The sequence below is a fragment of the Triturus cristatus genome, chromosome 6 (assembly GCF_964204655.1).
Source record: "Triturus cristatus chromosome 6, aTriCri1.1, whole genome shotgun sequence".
Taxonomy (NCBI): domain Eukaryota; kingdom Metazoa; phylum Chordata; class Amphibia; order Caudata; family Salamandridae; genus Triturus; species Triturus cristatus.
The window spans coordinates 1,134,258,898-1,134,282,606 of NC_140589.1; the positions used below are offsets into that span (position 1 = coordinate 1,134,258,898).

Genomic DNA, 23,709 nt, shown 5'->3' on the forward strand with positions numbered 1-23,709 from the left:
CTACAATAGGGGTTTACGTGCACATCTTCATAGAATAGCAAATCTCAATTCAACATTTCAACTCGGCGCAGGGGTGATCCAATTAGCTGATATCGGGCCGATGTCTTCATAGAAAACTGTGTGCCGAATCAGGTCGGGTTCAGAGTATTCGGCAAGATATAGAGACGGATGGCTCACAACAGTGCGGTCCAATCTGTTAATAAATAAACAACAGCTACGCAGTGATGGAAATTCAACTGATTTTCAGGCTGTCAAGGGGTATTCAGATATAGGTAGGCCAATGACGTGGAGGGTATATCAAGTCGCTCAATGTCTTGACCAGGACTTTCCCGCCGTGGTACATGACGTACAAACAACGCTTTGCTTCTAGCCAAACACGCAAACGAATCAGAGACATCCGGTGCCTAGAAGAACCCAAAGACATTGAGCGACTTGATATACCCTCCACGTCATTGGCCTACCTATATCTGAATACCCCTTGACAGCCTGAAAATCAGTTGACTTTCCATCACTGCGTAGCTGTTGTTTATTTAACAGATTAGACTGCACTGTTGTGAGCCATCCGTCTCTATATCTTGCCGAATACTCTGAACCCGACCTGATTCGGCACACATAGTTTTCTATGAAGACGTCGGCCCGATATCAGCTAATTGGATCACCCCTGCGCTGAGATGAAATGTTGAATTGAGATTTGCTATTCTATGAAGATGTGCACGTAAACCCCTATTGTAGGGGAAAACGTTTTTTAAAAAAAAGCACGTATAGCCTATGTCCCCCACTACCCACCAGTCTGTGCCCTGATGAAGGTGGGACCCTAGTTCGGGTCCAATACCAAAACGCGCGTTGGCGCCTGAACTTCCGGCATTTTCTACTTCGTAGTATCGTAGGCTCTCCACCTGGATGATACATGAGTCAACCACCCATACGATCACATTGCTGAAGTTGTTTCATCTTGACTGCTATGTGTTAGTGGAATGTTGATGGAATGAATGTTTGTATGCAAGAGTTGAGTGTTGTGTGGGACATGTAGCAAATTGTTTACACCAATACTATGTATTGTATTTATATTTGTCTCATTATACCAATATGTTGGTGTAAAAATTTACAAAAAAGTATCGGGAAAAAATTGATGTTGTTTTGTATATATAAAAAAAGCACAATAAACAAGAAATTTATATTTTTCTATTTAGTAACCCTGTTTGGTACTTCTTCATAATTATACTGTGCCTTCAGCTCCAGTTTAGTGTTTCCTGATTTAGGGACCTATGTTTTAGGCCCTTTCATATATCTAATAGGGTGGGTTCTCTCTCTGGATTTATATTCATGGTTTATAACCAGAGCGTGTTGCTTTTAGTGAGTAAGCATGCATATTAAGATGGCTTCGAACTTAACGTAATTAGTTCCTGCCAGTTAACCACAATATATCCCTATCGTTGCAATGGAATCACAAAGTAGAATACAGAAGGATTTACCAGGCAGTCAACAGCATTATGTAGGAGAGCTATACTCTTCTGGACTGAGCAAAGACAACAGTCACAATATTTCAAGCCAATGGCTGAGAGACTAGTCAAATAAGTGGCAGATCCAAACCCCACCATAATAATATTGGAAATAATTTGCCTATTTAAACAACTATGTGGTCAAACCGAGACCTAAACGATATGGGAGGACACACATTGCACGTTTTGTGCTTGCCTTTAAGAGTGTGACTACAGACAATACTAAGTAGCAGGGCTAATACTGCATGGGGGATTTTATTTCTACTTACGAAGCAACGGGAAGCAGACTATGCTACAGAAAAGTCAAATAGCTTTAAATACCATATAACCACTAAACCGAAAGTGTTATAAAATTAGGCATCTAAAATACCTTTAATCTGGCTTCGATAATCTTGGTAAGAGTGAGACAGTCGCCATGGAATCCACTGCATCCAATTACTGTTTTGTCGGTCCTGTAAAATACAAAGTTGTCATTATTAACTGCGGTGGCAGTTTGAAAGGAAATCAGCAATAGATTACAACTGCTGTATACAGAGATCAGAACACCAAAACTAATTAACCAACAAAACTATAGAAAGCTACTGAAAGTCAGTTAGCCAGCCATCCAAAAAGAAGAGAAAGATGCCTGGAAACTGAGCAGGTTCCTCTTCTCGCCTCGGTGCGTTTCATTTAATTTAGTTCACAAAATACCTGCCCTCAAATCAGAAATCATAACACACGAAAAGTACTTTTGATAATTAAGAACTGAAACATAGTAGCAATGGATGTTATCATGTAAACTGAACCTTCTAGTTGAAACGTTAAACTATGCAGAGAACGCCAAAACGTTCTTGTTCGTTCAGCAAGAAAACTCTTGGTCATCAGGGCTTTTACCAGGATTGCACATGTAGAACGTCAAGGAGTTCGGGTATAATTCAGGATTTGTTTTTTTTACTTTTTATCTTTTTTAGGTCGAGCCTAGAGCCTGCGCTGCTCTGCAAGACTAATTGTAGAGGAGTAGGAAATAGAATCCCCGCCCACTCTCCGCACATATTGGCCATTGGCTTGTTCCATTGTCCGTCATAAATACTGGCTTCTGATTCGTCAATAGGCTTGTTGGTCCCTCCTTAGTACCGTCTCCTCTTCATTTGTCACTTCCCATGGAGACTGGGCCCTTTACTTCGGTTGTTACACCTTATGTGTTTTTTACACTGTGAGCACTATTTTCTTTAATGAGGTTCTCCTACTCCCCCGCCCGCCCTGTAGCTGTAAATGCACATATCAGATTGGAATCTTTTTTTTTTTTTTTTAAACTCCTCTTCCTGATTCACGGGTTTTAGCTCTGCAGCACATCAAGGAAAAAATGCAGGTCAGGTACCCCTAGATGTTACATAATTCTGTGCTATGAAAACATCAAGATTGAAAACTGAAAAGCTGTTCTTGCAGCCTCCTTTCGATTACACGGCAAGGAGTTAACAAGCATTGGCATAGCCAATAGGTCTCGCCTTTGGCTCCTTATAAGTGTTTAGCCATGCAACACTTGATGTTGTTGCACCAAGGATATTGTGCTGCATAACTAAATACTTATAAAGTCCCAAAAGCGAGACCTATTGGCTATGCCAATGCCTGTTTTGTTATGCCACTGCTTTACTGTGAGTGAAAGCATTTTGTTAATGCACGTGTACACATCTGCCTAAAAAGAAACCAGCTTCAGGGCCAGGGCTGTTAGGCCAATCTCTACTTTCATTTCCGTTTTCATTCCATGTTTTAATTATTTATTTTTTACAATGGGTATTTTGTTGCAAGCAAACGCATGCCACCTTTGCCTAGTGCCAATTTTACTTGTTATTACCTTCACAAATGTAATGCTCACTGCACGGTTGTAAAAATACAAGCTTGCCAATGTCAGACCGATTGACTTTGCCATTGCTTGTTTTAACCCGAATGTATGCCCCAATTAGGGTCACTAGTATGTCGCCTGGACAGTAGCTGCTACTCAGCTTAGTGTTCGTGCTGAGAGGCGTTCAGAGGAAGAGCTAATGAGTCTAGAATGGTAACCGGCTAAAGTGCTTCTGTACTCTTTCGCCAAGGTACAGGCCTCCATGAGCACTACGCTCCGCGGGACAGATTCAGCCTGTGGTGTGTTAGGTACCTTGAGAGTGCATCTGTATAAACATCTGAGAGCCACCTATACTCTTATCACATTTCTGATTCACTACACATTCCACCTCCGAGTTGGAGCATATAAGTTTACATGTGAAACTTCTACACTAAACACTCACACATTCGGATCACAGCTTCCTGTGAAAATGAACATTTATGGATCTTTTCTGCTCTACTAGTTTTATGAATAAGGAAACAAAAAGAGAAAGACAAAATAACGAACATTTCAATTAAAAGTCCGCTATTTGGATTTGCCAAGTTATGCGTTCTTAATACCACCATACAAAGCCCGCTCATAAAGATCTTAGTATCAGATACAGAAATCGTTTAGGTGTACAATGTACGTGGTGCGGTTTTAGAGAAGCACATAAATATCCTTATACTTTAGTCTAAGGAACAAACTTTTAAATTCAGAAACCGTCTCAGATGCACAACACGTTTATAAGGCTCTTCAGCTGACGCCGTGAAAATTGATAACATAAGATACGATTTGAAGCTAGAGTTAGAACATTGTTCGATTTTCTTGCAGAAAACTGATGCATGGGCACAGGAAGGCTCAGTGTGTTAAAGTGCCTGCTGCAGAGGTCAGTGTCTTCCTTACAAGTCACAGGCTCCCGTACCATCAGGATCACACAACATCTCATCCATCCGGGGTGCAGTGGCGTAACGAAATAGAGGAGGGGGGGGGGGGTGCCTGCAAAGTATAAGGGGGCCCCACGCTCCTGACAGAGTCAGGAGTTCTGAGCCCAGAGTCCCGCCGCCCGTGAACTGTGCCAGAGGGGGCCCCCTGGAGATTGCCCCTCCCCCCGCACTGCGGGTGCTATTTTTAAGCGACTGCTGGGGTCAATAAAATGAGCTGTATTGAATTGGCTCAGACGAAAATGCACAAGTTTGCCTATGGTTAAAAATAAAGCGATTACATTTAAAAAACAAGCAAAAGTGAAGTGAAACTGATCGCGATCATGAATAAAGGGGGGCAGTAAGAAGGGGAAAATGGAACTGACGAGTGGGAGAAGGGGGGGGGGAGGGGAGTCACGCGAAATAAAGCGATTACATTTTAAAAACAAGAGCGTGGATCTGTTTAGGGGGCATCCCAACTGTGCGCCTTCCTGCTCCCACCAGGAGGGTGGGCTGTAGGCTAAGCGAATCACGTATTTGGCGATTTGCTTAGGTATTTAAATGGTTGATTCTGACTTTTAGTTGCATGGTGTGAGTCCTACTCTCCTCCCAGACAACCTGGCTGCTGCAACAAAGCGAGCATTTATAAAACTACGTGTACCTTATATATTCCACTGAGACTGTTTGAGGGCTACATGCATATCGCACCTTTTCAAACATCCTGTAGATCGCAGTAAGGTTCAATACCTAAACAACGTTTTGTGCCTGGTCTTGGTTTGTGTGATGTGCACAGTAAATATTTGCGGTCGATTTTAAGAACCTTCCTACAATAAAATAAGATACATAGGCGCACTTTAACCTGCAAACCAACAGCGTCATTCGGAATTTAACAAAGTTCCTGGGTAACCGATATGGACTTCAAACTGCGGCCGGTTGTACGCAAGAAATCGTAGTCTCGACCAATTAGGTCACCACTGTTTATAAAATGGTGTCCATCAGGCCTTAGGGCAAGGCTTATGGTTACATTTTAGCGTTTTATGTGCTTTTGCTTATATATTTTTTGTGATTGTATAATTGAAAGTTGTATATGTTAATTTTAAGCGATTTTTATAATTGTAATGAATTTTAAATCTACACCATATTACTACTACTACTGTATCAAGATAAACCAAGTAGGTGCGAACGTTAGATTGTAAGGATGAAAGGGTTGGTTAGGTGTGCCCAAATAAGAATTAGAGGGTAAAGTGAAAGTAATCATTTCGCGGGCGCTTTGATGTTCGCAGTGGCCGCGCGGCTCACTGAGAACATCAAAGCGCCCGTGAAATGTACATGCAGGCTGCCAAATGGGGCGCGCGCTCGGCACACATGCACTGTAGTTGGGGGCCTGAAAAGCACTCGTTTGCACTTCCAAATCCCAGTTTTCTATAGCTCTCGCCAGAGCAGCGCTAAAGCGCTGGCTCAGGCGAGACCTAAAAAGGAGCAAGAGATCCAGATTTGTGATAAGGCTCAGGAAAGGTTGTGATGCAATTTTTTTGGTCTTGCCTAGGCAGCACTTGTGCAGTCTCTTCGAGACTTGCAGTATTCAGGAGATGAGCATAAAGCTCCATAAACTTTCCGCCCCTCTTTTCAATTGGCTCATGTCCCTGTCCATTGTAAATTGTGGCTTTTCATTGGTCAATAGGCTTAGTAGTACCGCCTTGTCTCTTCTTGTAACCTCCAATGAGGACACCCCGTTACATGTGTGGTTACTCCCTAGGTTTTAATTACAGCTTCAAAGCACTTTTTTCTTTTTTTTTTTTAAAGGCTTCAAGCAAGACACACACTTGGTTCTAAGCTAGGCTGGCAGTGGTTACTTCACTCACTAGAACATCTCACATTTATATGAGACCGTCTATACATTTCCCTTCATCAGCTCCACACAGAGTACAACCTAATCCGAAATTCACGTAATAATTCTTGACAAATTTCAAAGCTACTAATTGTATATATGGGCATAGATATTTGAATGTACTCATAGTGCTGTCTTGCATGCAATGCATTATGGGTAGGATGGATTTACCATATTTTCTGCAGGGTGCAGTACCATACGCTACCATAAGAGGTCCCATGGGCCCTTTTACTTCAGTTGTTACGCATAGGATTTAATTAGAGCCTGGGAGCACTATTTCCTTAATTGGCTTTCTTCTGCCTGTTGCAGGCAGGACACGCTCGCTCTCACAATGCTTTTTAAAAAAATGTATGCAGTATGACCGCCTCAGATGCGATAATGGCGGACGTGCTTTTCTTTTACCTGAAAATGGGCATGTTTGTTATGTTATAGTGGATCTTTAGCTGTCCATTGATGTCGCAACGGCCTTACGACTTTAAACATATAATTGCTCATATTTCAAACAGCTGTGCGCTGTTTCGCTTGGGTAGTTTATGTGGCTCACCAGGGACCTCTAGGAGAAGTTTGCGGTACTGCACCCAGACATGCAGTGCTGGTGCCTTGCTCACTAGGGACCTTTAGGAGCATCTTACGGTACTGCACCTAGACCAGAGGTCTTCAGACTTTTTGATGCCGAGACCCCCATGCCCCCCCACCAACCCCCCCCCCCCCTGGAAGGACCCCATCCTGACAAAAATGTCTAGAACCTGGTACTCCTCATCCTCGACAACAATAAATGTCCCCAATTCCCAAAGCAAATCATTTTTATGGTGGGGAAACAATATTATACAGTGTTTAGCACACCAAAAGTTTGTGGCTGACTGGATTGGTATCAGAGGCTTACTACACAATTCAAACAAAAAGTCTCCAAAAAGAATTACCCGAAAATTCACAATGGTACTTTTTCACAAATAAAACCTTTTGGCAAAACTTATTTGGATGATAACACCTTTCTGAACTAAAGTGACCAGTGTGCTTGTTTTTCTCCAAAAGACAGCCAATTTGTGATTGCAGCTTATAAATACCAGTTTAGCACCCAAATATAGCAATAAAATGGTGACCAGTCAAGTTTTGCAAAGGGCCCTTACTGGGCAGCAACACGTGTCGCTGCTTTTTAGTAACTAGTGAACCGGTTGAGCAATAAACACATTTTTTTGTTAAAATCAGAAGCTTGTGTGGCAGATGATTGACTATGTGACAAATCTATAAGTATGTGAAAATCGCTGCAGTTGCACAATCGCAAAATCCCAGCGGCCCTGGGTTTAATGGCTGTAATGCATGGGCAGCAACTTTAGTGCAAGGCATTCAAGGAGAACCATACTATATTTCATGAGATGCTGGTGGCTTGGCTTTTACAGCTGCACGGAACTGGAGGTTGCTGAACATCATTAATCATCATTGAAACATACCATTTATGGTCATTAATGATGAACTGTAAGGTCCAAGTAGGATGCTTTCTTTAATTCCAGGGGAGGAAGTGGTCACTTAATTTTCTTTCACACTGTTTTTCTAAAAAGGTTTTAATTTCAACATTCTGAAAACAGACACTTCTATTTTAGCAAAAACTGACTCCTGGTTATATTAGTTTGCTGCTGTTGTTGATTTCAGTCACGTTTGGGGGGACGAAAGGAGGACTTGGGTGGGTCAAAGGTTTGGCTAAAAACAAAATATTATGTACATTTTTTGGTTTTTCACCATCAGGTAGCTACATCTAAATTAAGGGGCAGCTTAAATTGAAAATAAATAAAAAAGTGCTACTCAGTGGGCAATGCAATATAGTGCATTATTAAACCTCTAGTAGTTAATCCAACTTAATAAACGGTCTGTGTGTAACTAAAGAGCCACAGAATTAAATCTTGATTGGTGCAGTGGAGAATAGGGATTTATGTATTTGTAGTGCTACTAGGTCACAGCCTGTGACAGAATACACTGGGACTATGTAAGTCATTATTATACTAGCATTACACACAGTACAAGATAAACTGCTACAAAAAGGGCAAACCGTTTCACGATAAAATGGTACTTCGAAAATGTCTATTTTAGTAATACCCAGACCATACGCAATGCAATTTTTTTACATAACTGTCCCTTCAACACCTCCTCAGGGATAGTAAGCACTATGTAAATACAATCACAATTAAAACCATGCACTTCAGAGTTCAGTTGTCCATTCAGAAATTCCTTTTCTAGTAAGGTCTTTCAGTACATTGATACTTTCTGTGAAAATTAATTTGAATATGAAACTGAAATACCTCAACATTTTAACTTGTCAGCTCCCATAAAATGCATCAAGGCTACTGATCTTCTGATAAAAAGTCAGCTACAGAAAAGTCAGAATAGGAATTTGCAATGTGCCTGCCAGGTGAGTGACAGTTTACAGAAGCAATCTGTAGTGCATATTACCGGGTGTTTGGGCACTTCTCTCGATATAAAACACTCCTATTCTTCCAACACATTTCACCACAATTTCTTTTCCAGCCTGCCTGTCCTACCACAGCTTTCCTTTTTAGGTCTCGCCTTGCTACCGCGTAAGCGATCGCAAAGCGAGACTATTGTAAAAGGGCATTTCAAAGTGCTCCCAAAAAGCGGATTGCATTGCTAGCACGCGCACAATCACGCGCTTGGTCACGCCATGCACTCCGCTTTTTGGAATGCGCTCCCCCGCCCCCAAGCTCCGCCGGGCTTGTCCTTTTTTTTGTTGTTTTTTTTAACTTTAAGCGCGAGGCGCGCGTGCGGCCAATGCTTGTTCGACATGGGTTCAGAATCTCTCCTCAGGTTTGATGCATTTTCATTGCTCTCCAAATAGTTTTTCTGGTCCTTAGTGCAGTCTGCCTACGAATAAAGTAGGTTTCTTCTACAAACATTTCTGTGGCTGTTTCCTGCGGGCGTTACTACACTTCTATTTGGCGACTATTTGTAGAGCTGCTTTAGGACCCTTGTGCAGATGTGCTGGTGTCAACAACCGAGCATCCATAACCACAAGTACTGTTTGATAAAATCATCATTACCTCCCGGTGGGGTTTCCCGTAGTCATACGGACGTGCTTCCTTTTCTTCATTGAGATCGCTCTTTTACTGTGTAATGACATTTGCAGTTCTCGTGTTTATAACGACAGGCGGCCATTTCACGGCTCTCGCTCTGTGACGTTTCACGCTGCCTCCAGCGAATCCTCTACGTGCCATGTCACGTTTCATAACGTCGGCCCATTGGTTGCGTTTGCAGTTTATATAGCAACGTCCCTCACAACTATTACTTGGTGCTGGCTTTTCCTGTTTAGTGTTTCGCCGATGCGCACATCTTATGTGCACTTTAAAGGGCGCATCGTGCAATTCTACATGATTTCGCCGATGCGCACGGCTTTATCAACCTATCCGACATTGATCACAACCATTACTCCGTGCTGGGATTTCCTTAATTAGTGTTACACCCATGCGCACGGCTTATGTACGCTTTAAAGAGCGCATCGTGTGGGTCTACACGATTGTGCTGACACACTGGTGTTTATTGTATTTTTTACACTGTTCCTTGTTTTTGCATGCAGCACAATTACAACACGGGCCCAGATACAGCTAACATCTAAGAAGCTTCTAGCAGGCGACTGTGAAGGCCATAAACCAACCCCCTTTCAGTGCGAACACAAGGGATTGTAAACATCAAGGGGCCTTCATGCGGAGCTCAAAGACCTCATAAATCAGGTGCTTATCTCTGGGAAGTTCATTCCTTAGCTGCCCTCTAAGCAGGGACAGGAAGGCAGGATTACGGTTCCAGCAACAAACAAGCATTTGCAATGCAATAGGTCTCGTATTTACACGAGTTTAAGGTATTGGCATTGTAAATGACAATGCCTTTTATTTAGGTTTTAAAAACAAAAATAAAAGGCATTGTCATTTGCAATGTCAATATCTCAAACTCGCGTAAATGCGAGACCTATTGCATTGCAAATGCTTGTTTTCCATGCTCCTTACTGGCCTTCAACACCTCCTCCGGGATAGTAAGCGCTATGTAAATATATTTACAATTAGAAGCACCCACTTCACAGCTCATCACATAGCTTACAGGTACTCGATCCATGAAAGCCAGTACCAACGTCCAAGCATTCTTTACAGCTTCAAATTGCCCTTTACATTTTCAGATTAACTCGTAGCGCATATTTCCATGCCTTTCAGGCAAGCAGGCATCCTGGAAGGAAACCTTGTTTAGCTGACTGATCAGCTCCGGTTTCACAGCACAAGAGAACACTCCCTATATGGAAATGCAGCTTTTAGTATTTTAATTTCATAATGAACTGTCCGGGGAGTTTTTTCTTCTAAGAGTCCAGGCAGAAGCGAGGACAAGGAATGCGCGACCCCCTTTCCATGACTCCACGGCCCCGGTGCGGGTCGCGCCCCACAGATTGAAGACCTCTGACCTAGACATGGAGTGCTGGCACCTTGCTCATTAGGGACCTTTAGGAGCAGCTTGTGGTACTGCACCTAGACATGCAGTGGTGGTGCCTTGCTCACTAGGGTCCACTAGGAGCAGCTTGTGGTACTGCACAGAGACGTACAATGCTGGTTCCTGGCTCACTACGCAAGCATTTGAAATGCACTAGCTCTCGCATTACTGAAAGTATGAGCTATTGGCTTTGATTTATTATTTGCAACACCAACAACGAAAACTATCATTAATGCGAGACCTAATGCATTCAAATGCTTGTTTATTGGAGGCACCAGCCAAAAGCGCCCAGCAGAGCAGTCTCCATGTAAATTCTACATTCCTCACCGCCCCTGTGTTTCATGTAGATGCAGTTTTAATGATAGTGTTGGCTGCCCGATTTTGAAAAACAGCCTGCTGTGGAAGAGACAACAATGTTCTGTGGGTATTCTAAACCTTTTCCATTAAATGTTGTGTACACAATGCAGACTTTAATTTAGATTCGTCAAAAGTATCTTAGCACTTTAATGCTGGATCCTTTAAAATTTCTGGTTCTTTTTTCAGTGCCCCTGAACACAGATGCCCTGTTGCCCATTTGGGGGAACACAGCGATTGTAGTCTGCTTGATCCAGTGCTCAGACTGTCGTACGCTGAAGGTGGTTTCTTTGTGAGGTATGCAGTCTATTGGACAAAAAGTAAACAAAACCCTCTTATAAAGAATTTCTTTTTTGAGCCATAGTGGGCTCAGCAATCAGTGGACGGGAGCGTGGAACAGGATTTCTTTAAACAACTTATTCCAGTAGGCCAGTTCTGGTTAACGCTACAGCACCCACGCTTCTTGTAGCAGAGTCGTCCGAGTAAATATGCTAAACTGCTGAAGCTACCATTTCCAAACTGTGAACTCAACAAAGGTCCCACAACACAAGCATAAAAAGTTCTGTAAAATAATATTTACACCTGTCCATCATGATACCAGACGTTAGAAGTGGTATAAAAACTTCTGGTTTAGATAATCAATTTAGACATTCACGCAGACCCCAGAGTAACAAATTACATACAGTCTTCATGCGCAGAAGCAACTGATCAACTCAAACATGTAACACCCATCTCCAATAAATCACATTTGCATTAACGAAACACTGTGGCAGCCGACCTAGAGCCAACCACAGTAACATGTCATTCCAAGCACACATGTCCACTAAAGTACATGAATAAATGACCACTTACAATTTATAGCATTTTGGAGTGTCCCTGCTGTGAATCGAATAACCTTCACTTAATCGTGTATCTGAAGCAACGAGGGCAAAGTCTTCGCCGGCAAGTGCCAGCACCGTACTTGAATAAAGAAAAACAAATACATCAATTAGAAGGATGAGAAACAACATAAAAGCTATTAGCAATCTCAAAGCAAGTGCAAAAGGAACATGCATCTATCAAGGTTACCAAAGTGCGGCCTGGCCTTCACATGCTGACTCCTCATGAGCGACCGCACTGGTTTGCTGTTTACTTAATTTAACCTCTCTAAAAATTAGTGTTCTGTTAACGGGCAAGGGTTTATTTACAAGCTAACCAAAGAAAAAGAAAAGCAACAAAAGGTATCCTCCACCACTTAACTTTAGGAACACACTCATTTTTAAGACATTTTGCAACAAAGATGTATAACAAGCATTGGCAAAGCCAATAGGTTTCACATTTGTTAATGTGCTTCACCATTTGACTGGAGCACTAGACATGCTAACAGGGGAGGTGACGAAATGAGAAATGTGTGTGTGTATTCTTAAGTTCAAATAGCTGAAGACTAGCGAAGCAGAGGGTGCTGAATAAATGGTGCCCAGTACTATTACTTGTAGGGAACCTCAGCTATTGCTCAGATGCCCCTCTCTGCTGGAGTACACACCACAAGTCTCACTCACCGGCTGTGAACTTTACATCAAAAGGATGCACTATTCAAACGATAAGTTATTCAGGGGTGTTCTCCCATAAAATGCCAAACCTAATGTCGCTCACAGAAAAAATCCTTGTAAATGTTTTTATCCCTTATGTGCTCACCACTTGAATTAAAGAAAAAGCATGCGGAAGCTTGGTGGCACATTCCTGAGATAATATATCTGCATTCCAGGCATGAACCATATTTGTTTAAGACGACTAAGTAGCGTTTTTCAGCCATTAGCTTAACATGTTTGTTGTGCCAGAATAAAAACTAAGTGCAGATTCGCAACGGTGCTTTTAAACCGTCATGACCAAGCTCGTTGTAGGCGAAAAAGTACTGCCCTTCAGTATTTCTGAGAGAAGCTCAGAATTTAGGGCATTCCTCTGCCACAGTATTATATGGCCTGGATGGAGGCCCCCCCTTGCTGCAGTGCAGCCATAAACATATAGGCAACTGTACACAGAACAAGCATTGGCATAGCAAATAGGTCTCGCCTTTGGGACCTTGTAAGTGTTTATCCTGAGTCGTTCAATTACAGCTTAACTTCTGAATATGTGTAAGGCTATTTCCATCCGTAACTGGAAAATGTGGAAGCTCGTGGCATAGGGAGTAGTGGCGAGTAGTTTGCAGTGGTGATGGGGCACCCAAGAGAAGCTTGCAGAAGTGAGAAACGTGTGGAAGCTCAAGTCATTGGAAGCAATGTCGGGTAGCTTGCAGGGGTATAGGGGCAGCTAAGAGAAGCAGCAGAGCAAGGAGGGAGGGAGTAATCACAAGGCACAGGCAGCCTCGGAGTGCTCTCAGAGCCGCCCCCAAAGAGTCATGCTGAAAAAAATGGGTTTTTTTGTTTTTGTGCTATACAGATGCTCAGCTCAGGAACGTTGTAATCAGCACGCCCGTGTAAGACCACCCCAGTTACCATTCCTACAAAGTAACGCAGAGTTGCACGCATCGGCATTGACAAAGGAAATCTATTCATATTTGATGGTATTTCATAGCAGTGGAAGTCCTCGTTCATGCCCGCCCAGTAAATCTTGACCATTAATTAATGCCATTATAAGAGGTTCGCAACACCCTATATGGGTGCACTCTGCACCAGTTTCCACGCTTCACACCCCTAATGACACCACTGACTCACCCTACACCCTAAACAATTAACAGCACTCACCTTCTAGGAAGCCTTGTAGTGCAACTCTCAAGGCTTTTACTGCTTTCAGGGGAGGAAGTGAGCAAGAGGCAGGACAAGTTTCGGCGTTGGCTCAACATCCTGTGATTCTGGGCAAATCCCTTATTCTCCCAATGCCTACCAAATATGAATGTGTCCTTGAGTAAAGTAACTGGTGCTCACGTAAAGAGCTCCAATACCTTCGGGTCGAGTTTGATATAAAAAAAACTGCAAAAAAAAAAAAACACACTAGCAGGGAGCAGGGGAGAAAGGGGGAGGTGGTCTGCGTGCACAGAGTGGTGAACCAACGCAGTATGTAACCATTGAAAGAAAGTGTCGCCCCCAAGCACGATATTTGTAAACACATAAGTGAGTTCACACCAAAGCCTTTAGTAGAACAAAAGGGTGCAACATGAAACTAACAGGTAAATTAAGTACCAAACCGACAAACCACCAAACTAAAAACTGTTACACTATTGTTTGATTTGAGCTTCTTGCCATTTCAAATTAATTCTATTTGAAAATATATTAAGAAGCAAAACAGCATCTCCATAGGTTTCGGATAAGACGTTATGTATCAATCAGGGTTGTGTTTTTCTTCCACAGTATCCAATATACTTCCCTTTCCATCTCCCTCACCCTCCAGCTATTGAGGGACGTGTAATGTTAAACAAGGAAACAAAAAGGCGTTTCGCTACATTGCTACTGATGCACAGGATAAGCGGCGATGGGACAAGTGGGAGCAGCGGCGGGCGCCAAAGCTGAAGAAATGCTACCACATAAGCGCGATGCGCTGTGGCAGTGAATCGGGTGCCGCAATAAGTGGGAAGTGCTCCAAAAAGCATAAGCATATGAAAAGAACATTGCGCGAAGCGCGTGTGTGCCACAACAAACACTTGAGAGCAGCGCTTCATTACACTGAAGCATAGCGGAAGTGCTTGGTGTAAATGTAAAAAGAGGTCTAAAGAGAGGCAACAAGTGGAAGAGTACTAGTCCTGAGGGTGATCTATCGGAGTCAACAATTGAGAACAAGCACTGGCATAGCCAGGCGCGCAATGCCCATTGGGCTCAAAGGGCTTCAGCGCCCCCCCCCCACCCTCGTGTGTGGCAGCCCGGGCTGAGACAGCTTCCTGGGCATACCCACAGCCACAACCAAGTACTTCAAAAGACCATTTAGTTGTTAATGAGGCTTTGTTGTTTTTTCACCCCTTCTAGAATCCCTGCATCTCCACTCTGAATATTGCTGGTAGAATTAGCCCCCCCCCACCCCCCCGAAATATTTCTCAGCCCCCCTGAAATTTGCCTCTAGTTGCGCCTCTGGGCATAGCCAATAGGTCTCGCCTTTGGGACCTTATAAGTGTTTAGCAAGGCAAGACATTATCAGAATAGCCAATGTGTCACAAAAACTAAAATAATTATATGAAAACGGTCTGATAATTATCAACTACCTTGGAGTGTCCTGGATGGTCTTTGTTCCATCATATGTCCAGCGCCATTATGACTGTGCCCCGGGGCTAGTCTAGTTCATGCACAGAGGTAGCTATTTACAGCTGTCACAGTTTCAGCCAATCACAGAGTAACTCCAAGTTGCAGCCTGCCCGAGGCTCAGCCAATGAGAGAAGAATTAAGGTGGACCTACTGAAATCTGCGATGTCCTGGGCCAAAACCAGATGATGGGAGTGTAATACTGCTACTCTTTCTAACCAATCCAAACTGGTAACAATTTTCAAACCAATTTTAAAGCACAATACAGTTTATGTGGCCCCACAGCCTATAAACTACTGACAAGCTCTCACAAGCCGTTTAATTCTTTTGGTTTTGTAGTCCTGCCGGTTATAACAGATAAACAAGAGAGCAAGCCCAGAATGCAAGAGCCTGCAAACTTTAGTGTGACGTTGGTATGGGTACTGTTAGCAGGAGCGAAAGAGGGTCCCAGGACTAGTGTTTGTGGGGTTGGGTGCATCACCTCGCTGACACTTGAGGGCAGAGGATACGTGTTTGGCCCCGGCTAAGACTGTTGTGGTAACAGGTGTTTTTGTGGCCATATGTGTGTATTAAGTGTAAGACAAAGGCGGGGCATCTCAGCCTGAGACACATTGCGAGAGACGGCGAGGCTGTCAAGGGTGTGTGAGGGGCCTCGCCAATAAAGCGCTAGCCAGCTGGGCTGTCCCTCGTCTGTCAGACTGTTTAATCGAACTCAGAGATGCTGCTGAAACGATTATATCATTGCAAACTGCTGAAGGCCAGATATTACACACACACCGGGTAATTAAAGCAAGGCACTGGAATTATGCGATTGTCATTATCGTTTGCCGCATTTAAAAAACACACAATGCTGCGTCATGTGCATATCTGAACAAAAAAGATGTTTCAAGCTCCAAACAAAGGTTCAAACGTTACTAAAAACATGACAACACATGCTCCCAGCAAGTGGAAGGCCCTTCGCAAAGGTTGACTGGCCATCTTTCATTCCTTATGGCTGTATTTGGTTCTTAAACTGGTGCTAATGAGGGGAAATCTTTGCTCAAACAGAGTTACCATGAGTAGACATGCAAAAATAATGAATGAAGTAATACCATCACAAAACGTACCGCATTGCACTGCATAATTGACTTTCTTGGCACATAATTTAGTCAACCATGCTGCATAATTTGGTCCTTCCATGCTGCATAATTCGTGGACCTAGTATGAGATCACTGAACATATGGTGCAATGTTTGACATCACTTGTAATCTTTGACACCACTGAAGTAGGCTGTTATTTGCTGAGATGAGTGGAGCTTCAAGATTGTCTAATTCACTGGTCTGTGGAGTAGTAAAGGTGGCTTTTTGTAAATTAGGAAATCCTTTTCTGCATTGGAAATCCAGAATGACATGGCATGAGCTGGTGTACAGGAATCGGAGAGAGTTTCGGAAGTGCTACAGCCTCTGAAAGTTGCAGCAGCGGCTTACTCTGGCCCAGCCCTACCGGCTTTTCACTCCCCTGTGATGAGGGAAAGGTCGCCAGGCAGCAGGTCCGCCTCGGTTCCCGTTTCGTCCAAGCAGAAAACAAACATTTAAATACCGAGTACGTTTCTAGTTTTTTTTCAATATGTGTCTGTCGAACATGGTGCAACATATGGACCAGCCTAGCGCTTCGATGTCACTTTCTGGTTTTAGCGCTCTATAAATTGAGATGGAATGTTGTTATACTCCCATAGCAAACTACGACACCTCCTGACTTTACAATTTTGTCCCGCAGTTACAGTGGCCACAGATCCAAAAGGCTGGGGTGTGGGCGAGTAGAGTGGGGGGGGGGGGCTGCTGCTGGAAGAGGGGTGTGGGTAGGGAGGCTGTGGAGACGAGGACTAGCAGGCATGCAGGGAGCGCAACATTGCAAGGAGACTGCGCAGGCAAGAGCCAGGACTGCAGCGGGCAGAGATGGGGGGAGGGGGGTGGACGTTGGGACAGAGGACTTGGTTGCACCCGCCCCTCTAGCCACATGATGCACACAGGCGCAGAGAGGCTCGTCGGTGACAACAGAGAACACCTCCTGGAGGCTGGGAGCCTCGAACCCGGGAAACAATAGCCTGGAAGACAGCACCGGGGAGAGTAGAAACCAGACTGTGACCCCAACGGGGGAGGGTGCAGATAGGCTGGGACCTGTTACTACAGCTGGGAGAGCTCGGTGGAGGCTGGAACCTCTCTCTGGGAAAGTACAGAGGAGGCGCAGAAATGCACACATGTAACCTGACCCACAAGGAATGCAGCTGCCACCCCTGCGTGCCGCTGCTCGCTCCAGAGAGCAAAACGCTCTGGGAGTGAACGTTTGCTAAAGAGGTGGGACATGCGCCCACCTTTAGCCATTTGCAGGCTATGAAAAATAAATGACAGGCAACAACCAACCTAATGCGTGGGTGAAGTTCTAGCCACACGGAGAAGTTTGGAGTGCTCACAAGAATCCACCCACAGAGCAGCGCATGCACGTTGCTCTAGGCTCGACCAAGAAAGGTGGGACTAGCAAGAAACATTATCCAATTAGAGGCAACTTTTTGTTAAAGGACACTGACAAAAGCCAATCAGAAGCTGGAGCTGGGATGTAAGCTCACAGATTGAATATAGCATCTTCGCACTCAGGCACTTCAGGGCGACGTGCAGCGGACCCAGCGCTGTCACGGGACACCCTCTACCTGCCTTCATCGCCGCTAGCCACGCCCACTCTGTGGCCACGCCCCCTCCCCGCCCTACTTAAGGGCTGAATTCACGAGCGTTCATTTGGCTCCGGTCTCCTGAGGCGAAAAGCCGGGAGGTGACATCGCTGTTTAATTATTGTGTTTTTAACTGGTGTGTTCTGATAAATAGCATCTTCGCACTCAGGCACTTCAGGGCGACGTGCAGCGGACCCAGCGCTGTCACGGGACACCCTCTACCTGCCTTCATCGCCGCTAGCCACGCCCACTCTGTGGCCACGCCCCCTCCCCGCCCTACTTAAGGGCTGAATTCACGAGCGTTCATTTGGCTCCGGTCTCCTGAGGCGAAAAGCCGGGAGGTGACATCGCTGTTTAATTATTGTGTTTTTAACTGGTGTGTTCTGATAAATAGCATCTTCGCACTCAGGCACTTCAGGGCGACGTGCAGCGGACCCAGCGCTGTCACGGGACACCCTCTACCTGCCTTCATCGCCGCTAGCCACGCCCACTCTGTGGCCACGCCCCCTCCCCGCCCTAAAGGCCCACTACTTAAATGTGCATTCTCAGAACGCGCAGCGGGCGAGCGCAGCGGGCGCGACGAATGCGCGCCGAAGTTGCGCCTAAGTTAAGCCCGTCTGCGCCCGTCCGCGACTGGCCGGGACTAGGGGCGCCTCACCCTGCCCCACTCACCACCTACACCCCGGACCTACTTCGTAGCTACCAGGGCCACTGGCCCATTCCGGCCACAACAATTTCCCGGATATCTGCTCTTGGCATAACTCCCCCCACCCCCCTGTCTTGCCCTGTTCCCACAGGTGATACCTCTCCTACGAGTTATGAGTCAGTCCCTTTGCCTATTCCTAAAAACTTCACTGCCTTCTATCTTAATACTCGGTCCGCTGTTGCCCATGCGCACGAACTCTCGGTCCTGTTGGACATTCATGCTCCCGATCTTCTCTTTTTAACCGAGACCTGGTTCGCCGATGACTCCCTCCCTGCCCTCCTTTCCACCTTACCGGCCTCCTACTATGCCCTTAGGGCGGATCGTTCTTCAGGTAGAGCCGGGGGCGGCGTGGCGGTCATCGCACGTACCGATCTCCCTTTCCAAGTTCTATCCTTACCTACCATTGCCACCACCGAATTTCTGGTGATTCGCACAGTTTCCACCTCTCCCCCTCTAACCTGCTTTCTCACCTACCGTCCTCCTCAGTCCCCCCTGCAGTTTCTCCCCGACTTTTTGGAGGCCCTGGCTACCATTACAGTCAATAATTCCTCCATCTTGCTCCTTGGCGATTTTAATTTCTGGCCCTCTGATCCCGCCGAATGTCCGTCAAAGGAATTTTCCAAAACCCTTCACTCCCTAAACTTTATATCTCACGTTCACTCCCCTACCCACATTAAAGGTCATCGGCTTGACCAGATCTGGTCCCTGAACTGCCCTGTGGAATCACTTTCTATCTCCCCTTGTTCAGGTGGTGATCAGACCAAGATCTCCTTTCTCCTTCCTATTCTCCCTCCAGCTAAGCCCCCCCGGCCCAAAAACACCTGGGTCCGCTCATGGGGCCGTGTCAACCTCGAGAATCTCTCCTCTCTTCTTACCCGCTCTCTCCCCTCTCTTCAGGGCCTTACCACCGCCTCCCAGGTTGATACCATAGATCAGTGGCTCTCCCATAGCCGCGACTCCGTTGCCCCGCTCAAGCGCATCTCTTCCAAACGCGACAAAGACGCTAATCGGTGGTTTAATAAAGAGCTCAAAACCACCAAATTAACAGTCCGTCGCGCGGAGCGGGCCTGGAGGAGAAACTATTGCCCCACTTTGAAACTGGAATACTCTAACATCTTGAGCCAGTACAAAAAAGACATCTTGGAGGCTAAAACATCTTATTTCTCCTCCAAGATTTTAGCAGCAGAGAACCAGTCTAAGGAGATTTTTACCATCGTTCACAACCTGGCGTTCTCAGACCGAATTACTCTAAAACCAGTCCCGTCTGAAGATCTTTGCCTCTCTCTCAATGATTATTTCATTCACAAAATTTTAACCATCAAGGCCAACATCCCTCCTCCTTCCCCCTCTTTTGATGCCCCTCGATGTCCTCCCCCCAAGGGCGCACTGACCACCCTTCCTCCAATCACTAAGGAAAATCTTACCTCTTTGATCCCTTTGATCAAATCTGGCTCCCCGCACGATCCCTGTCCTGCCCATATCCTCCGCCACATCTTTGTCTCTTGCCCAGACCCTCCCCTTCATCTCCTAAATAGCTCCCTCTCTCAAGGCATAGTCCCCAGCTCCCTGAAATCTGCGGTAATTCTGCCCATTTTGAAAAAACCGGGGGCAGATCCTTCTGTCCCAGCCAATTTCCGCCCCATCTCCCTTTTGCCATTTTTGGCTAAAGTGCTCGAGCGCCACGTCACTCGCGCCCTGAGTTCCTTTGTGGAGAAGCACGAAGCCCTTGCCTCCCGCCAAGCTGGCTTCCGCCCCGCACACTCTACGGAGTCCGTTGTTATGTCGGTTCTAGACACCCTCAGGGAGGGCATGGATACTAATCAGCACCAGGCCCTTGTGCTCCTCGATCTCTCAGCCGCCTTTGATACAGTGGATCATAACATTCTACTCTCCCGTATCGGGGCGGCGGGGATCGGGGGGACTGCCCTGGTCTGGCTATCCTCCTTCCTGAGCAACCGCACCCAGGCTGTCCGCCTGGGTGAATTCACAGCGGACATCCGGAAAGTTCAGTGCGGGGTTCCCCAAGGTTCCTCTCTCTCTCCCCTTCTGTTTAATTTGTATATTGCCCCTTTAATTTTTTCTCTTCAACAGATGGAGGTCACCGTTTTCAACTATGCGGATGACCTCCAGCTGGTCTTTAATCTCTCTTCTCCCTCTGCTGTTCTTAACTTCCAAACTGTCATGCTTCATATCAGGGACTGGATGAACCACAACCACCTGAAACTCAACCCTGATAAAACAGAGTTGGTGCTGACGGGTGGTTCATCCAGCCCCTGGTCCCCTCTCTTCTGGCCCCCCGCCCTTGGTCCCTCTCCTGCTCCCTCTTCCTCAGTTAAAACTTTAGGCATAAAACTTAATTCTCAACTCACCCTTCACTCCCAGGTCAGCTCTGTGGTTTCCTCTTCTTTCCTCTCACTGCGCACTATACGCAGGGTGTCCCGCTTCTTCACTTTCTCTGCCCTCAAACTCATTATCTTGGCCATGGTGATGTCCCGCCTGGACTATGGGAACGCCCTGTATGCCGGTATCCCCGCATACAGTTTGCGTCGCCTACAACAGATACAAAACCAGGCTGCTCGCCTGGTCTTTAATCTCCCTAAATTTCACCATTCCACCCCACTTCTGAATTCACTACATTGGCTCCCCGTGCGAGCTAGAATTCAATTCAAGCTCGCATCCATTACCTTTTTGGCCCGATCGGGCTTGGCGCCAGCCTTCATTTCTTCTGAAATTGCCTCATATATCCCCACCAGGACTTTACGTTCCTCCTCCCAGTTCCTCCTCACCATCCCACGCTTCCGGAGAAAGAAGTGGGGAGGATCTAAATTTGCTATCCTTGCCCCTACCCTCTGGAATTCCCTTCCCCTTGAACTTCGTTCCATCACCCTCTATTCACAGTTCCGCAAATGCCTTAAAACCCACTTATTCACAAAATCCCTTGTATAAACACTCCCCCTTCCCTCCCTGTTTTTAACCTCAGTCTCCCGTCAGCCATAGCGCCAAGAAACCGCTGGTATACGTGCGCTCTATAAATACTTTCAAACTCAAACTTTCAAACTCAAACACACAGCATACCAAGAGACAGAGCACGCGCTGCTTAGGCTCGACCTAATAAGCAGAGCGGAGAGGAGGGAGGACTAACAATGGGGATGCAGGAATAATAAACAACTATACACTGAAAAAACAACAAGCAACAATGAGGGTTAGGGATGGACGGGGTTGCAGTAATAATAAAAATAAGAAAGACAGGCTACACCAGCAGCATGGGAAAATGAAAAGAAAAAAAAAAAAAAAACTTTAGGCCCAAAGATATCCCGCAAGTAAACACGAAGAGAGATGCACATGGGTGCGGTTCGCAGTTTTAACTGAACTAGCCTAAGTTGAGGGCCGCGAAAAACAAACATTATGGGACCAGATGCTGCTGACTTGAAGCTCAAGGCAAAGGGAAGCATTTAAGCAACAGAGGTTTGTATTCGTGTCCTGAAAGACTGAACACCCACAAAGTGGGCAATGACGTCCTGTGTACACAGTAAACAACTACTTGAAATCTTTCCACAACAATACACACCAAAAATTAACCCCCAAGCACACAAGAGCATCTAGTTTGATGGCTGATGATTTTTAAAACAGTTTATAAGCAAGTGCAACACCAGAAGACAGTACGTCTCCTAAGAAAAGGATGTGACTTTTGTTTCTGCCCAAGTGCACACAATTCTCAAGCTTTCACTTTCTCCTTTTTATTGCATGTTTTAGTCAGAAAGAGCAGTGCTGCAACACCCTCACTTTACATTTAAAAAAATAAACCTAGATGTTTTTACTGTCTAGTCCTCTTTTAGCCTGGGCTGGCCGATTTAACATGAACATTACAATACTTTATATATTCTATGAGATGATGTCTGAGCTCAGCACCATACCCAATTAATAGTCATGCCCATAGTAAATAGAAACAACATGTGCTGACCTTGTGCTTTAACCCCTTCCCCGCTCATGACGGAACCACTCCGTCATGAGCCACGGTTGCGCTGTGCTCATGACGGAGTGGTTCCGTCATGCTACGGCCGTTGGCGGCCCCTCCGCCCACGCGGCGCTAATTCCCCACCTGTGCGGGCGATTAGCGCAAGTGGGCGGAGACGTGACGGAACCACTCCGTCATGAGCACAGCTCAACCGTGGCTCGTGACGGAGTGTTTCCGTCACGAGCACAGCGCCACCGCGCTGCCCCCAAACCCCCCCAGCGCCGCGGCGGAATTCCTGCCGCGGCGAAGGGGTTAAATGGCATCGTGGGTGCAAAGAGGTTGCAGTAAAGAGGGTGATTTTCAATCTTTTCCTCAGCATCCCAACCCCCCCAATATTTTTTCGTCCAATGCATGTCAGGATCCCTATCCACATCTGTGTTGCTTCTTTCCCCTCTCACTCGCCACCCCATTCGTGTGGTTTCATTTCCCACGCATCTGTTTCGTCTCTCCCCAAACTCCCTTGATAGTGTTCAACTTTTCCACATACAAGTCTGCTCCTTCCCACCTGTTTCCTGTATGTTGTTACACCTCACGCCCGTTAGCACAACTATGCAACAAAACAAAGTGCTATGAAGCGTACACTGCTGGCTGTGTCGAAGCTCTTTTTTTTTTTACCTTCTCACTACATGCCCTACACCCTCTCCCATGTTGTGTTGCTTGTCCACCCCCATGTTGTGTTCCTTGTACCTCCGCTTCTTCCAGACAATAAGGAGCAATGGCTCAGCCAGCGCTGGCTGTGACATAGCGCTTTTCCCCATGATTTTCAGCCATGCTGAACAGCTTATGTGCTGCTATACAACATGGCTGAAAGACACAGACAACGACAATAGCTCTCGCATTGCTGAGACCTAAGACTTTGCCAGTGCTTGTTTTTTAATATTTAAAAAAGGGCTATTAGTGCAGGTGCAGTGGCACCGAGACCAGGCCACACCACAATTGTGCCTGTCTTACTATAATAAAATAATTTTCCTTGCTAGCATTAGTCGTACGGTCACCCTTATTCACAGGGAACAGGACCCAAGCACCACTGGCAAGAGATGAGACTTTTCTCCCATTTTTTATTAGAAAGGGGCAAATAGCCTTCTTTGAGCCTCAGGCCTAGGCGTGATGG

The 23,709-nt window shown here is 45.6% G+C and overlaps 1 protein-coding gene across 1 annotated transcript in view; it reads right to left on the reverse strand.

Moving 5' to 3' along the window:
• PSMB1 (proteasome 20S subunit beta 1) overlaps nt 1-23,709 on the reverse strand; it is a 45,313-nt gene that overhangs the window by 19,973 nt on the left and 1,631 nt on the right. The window contains exons 2-3 of the mRNA XM_085612030.1: nt 11,827-11,934; nt 1,870-1,951 (exon numbers count right to left, since the gene is read on the reverse strand). Coding sequence (XP_085468156.1) covers nt 1,870-1,951; nt 11,827-11,934 — 190 coding nt within the window. The remainder of the gene's footprint in view (nt 1-1,869; nt 1,952-11,826; nt 11,935-23,709) is intronic.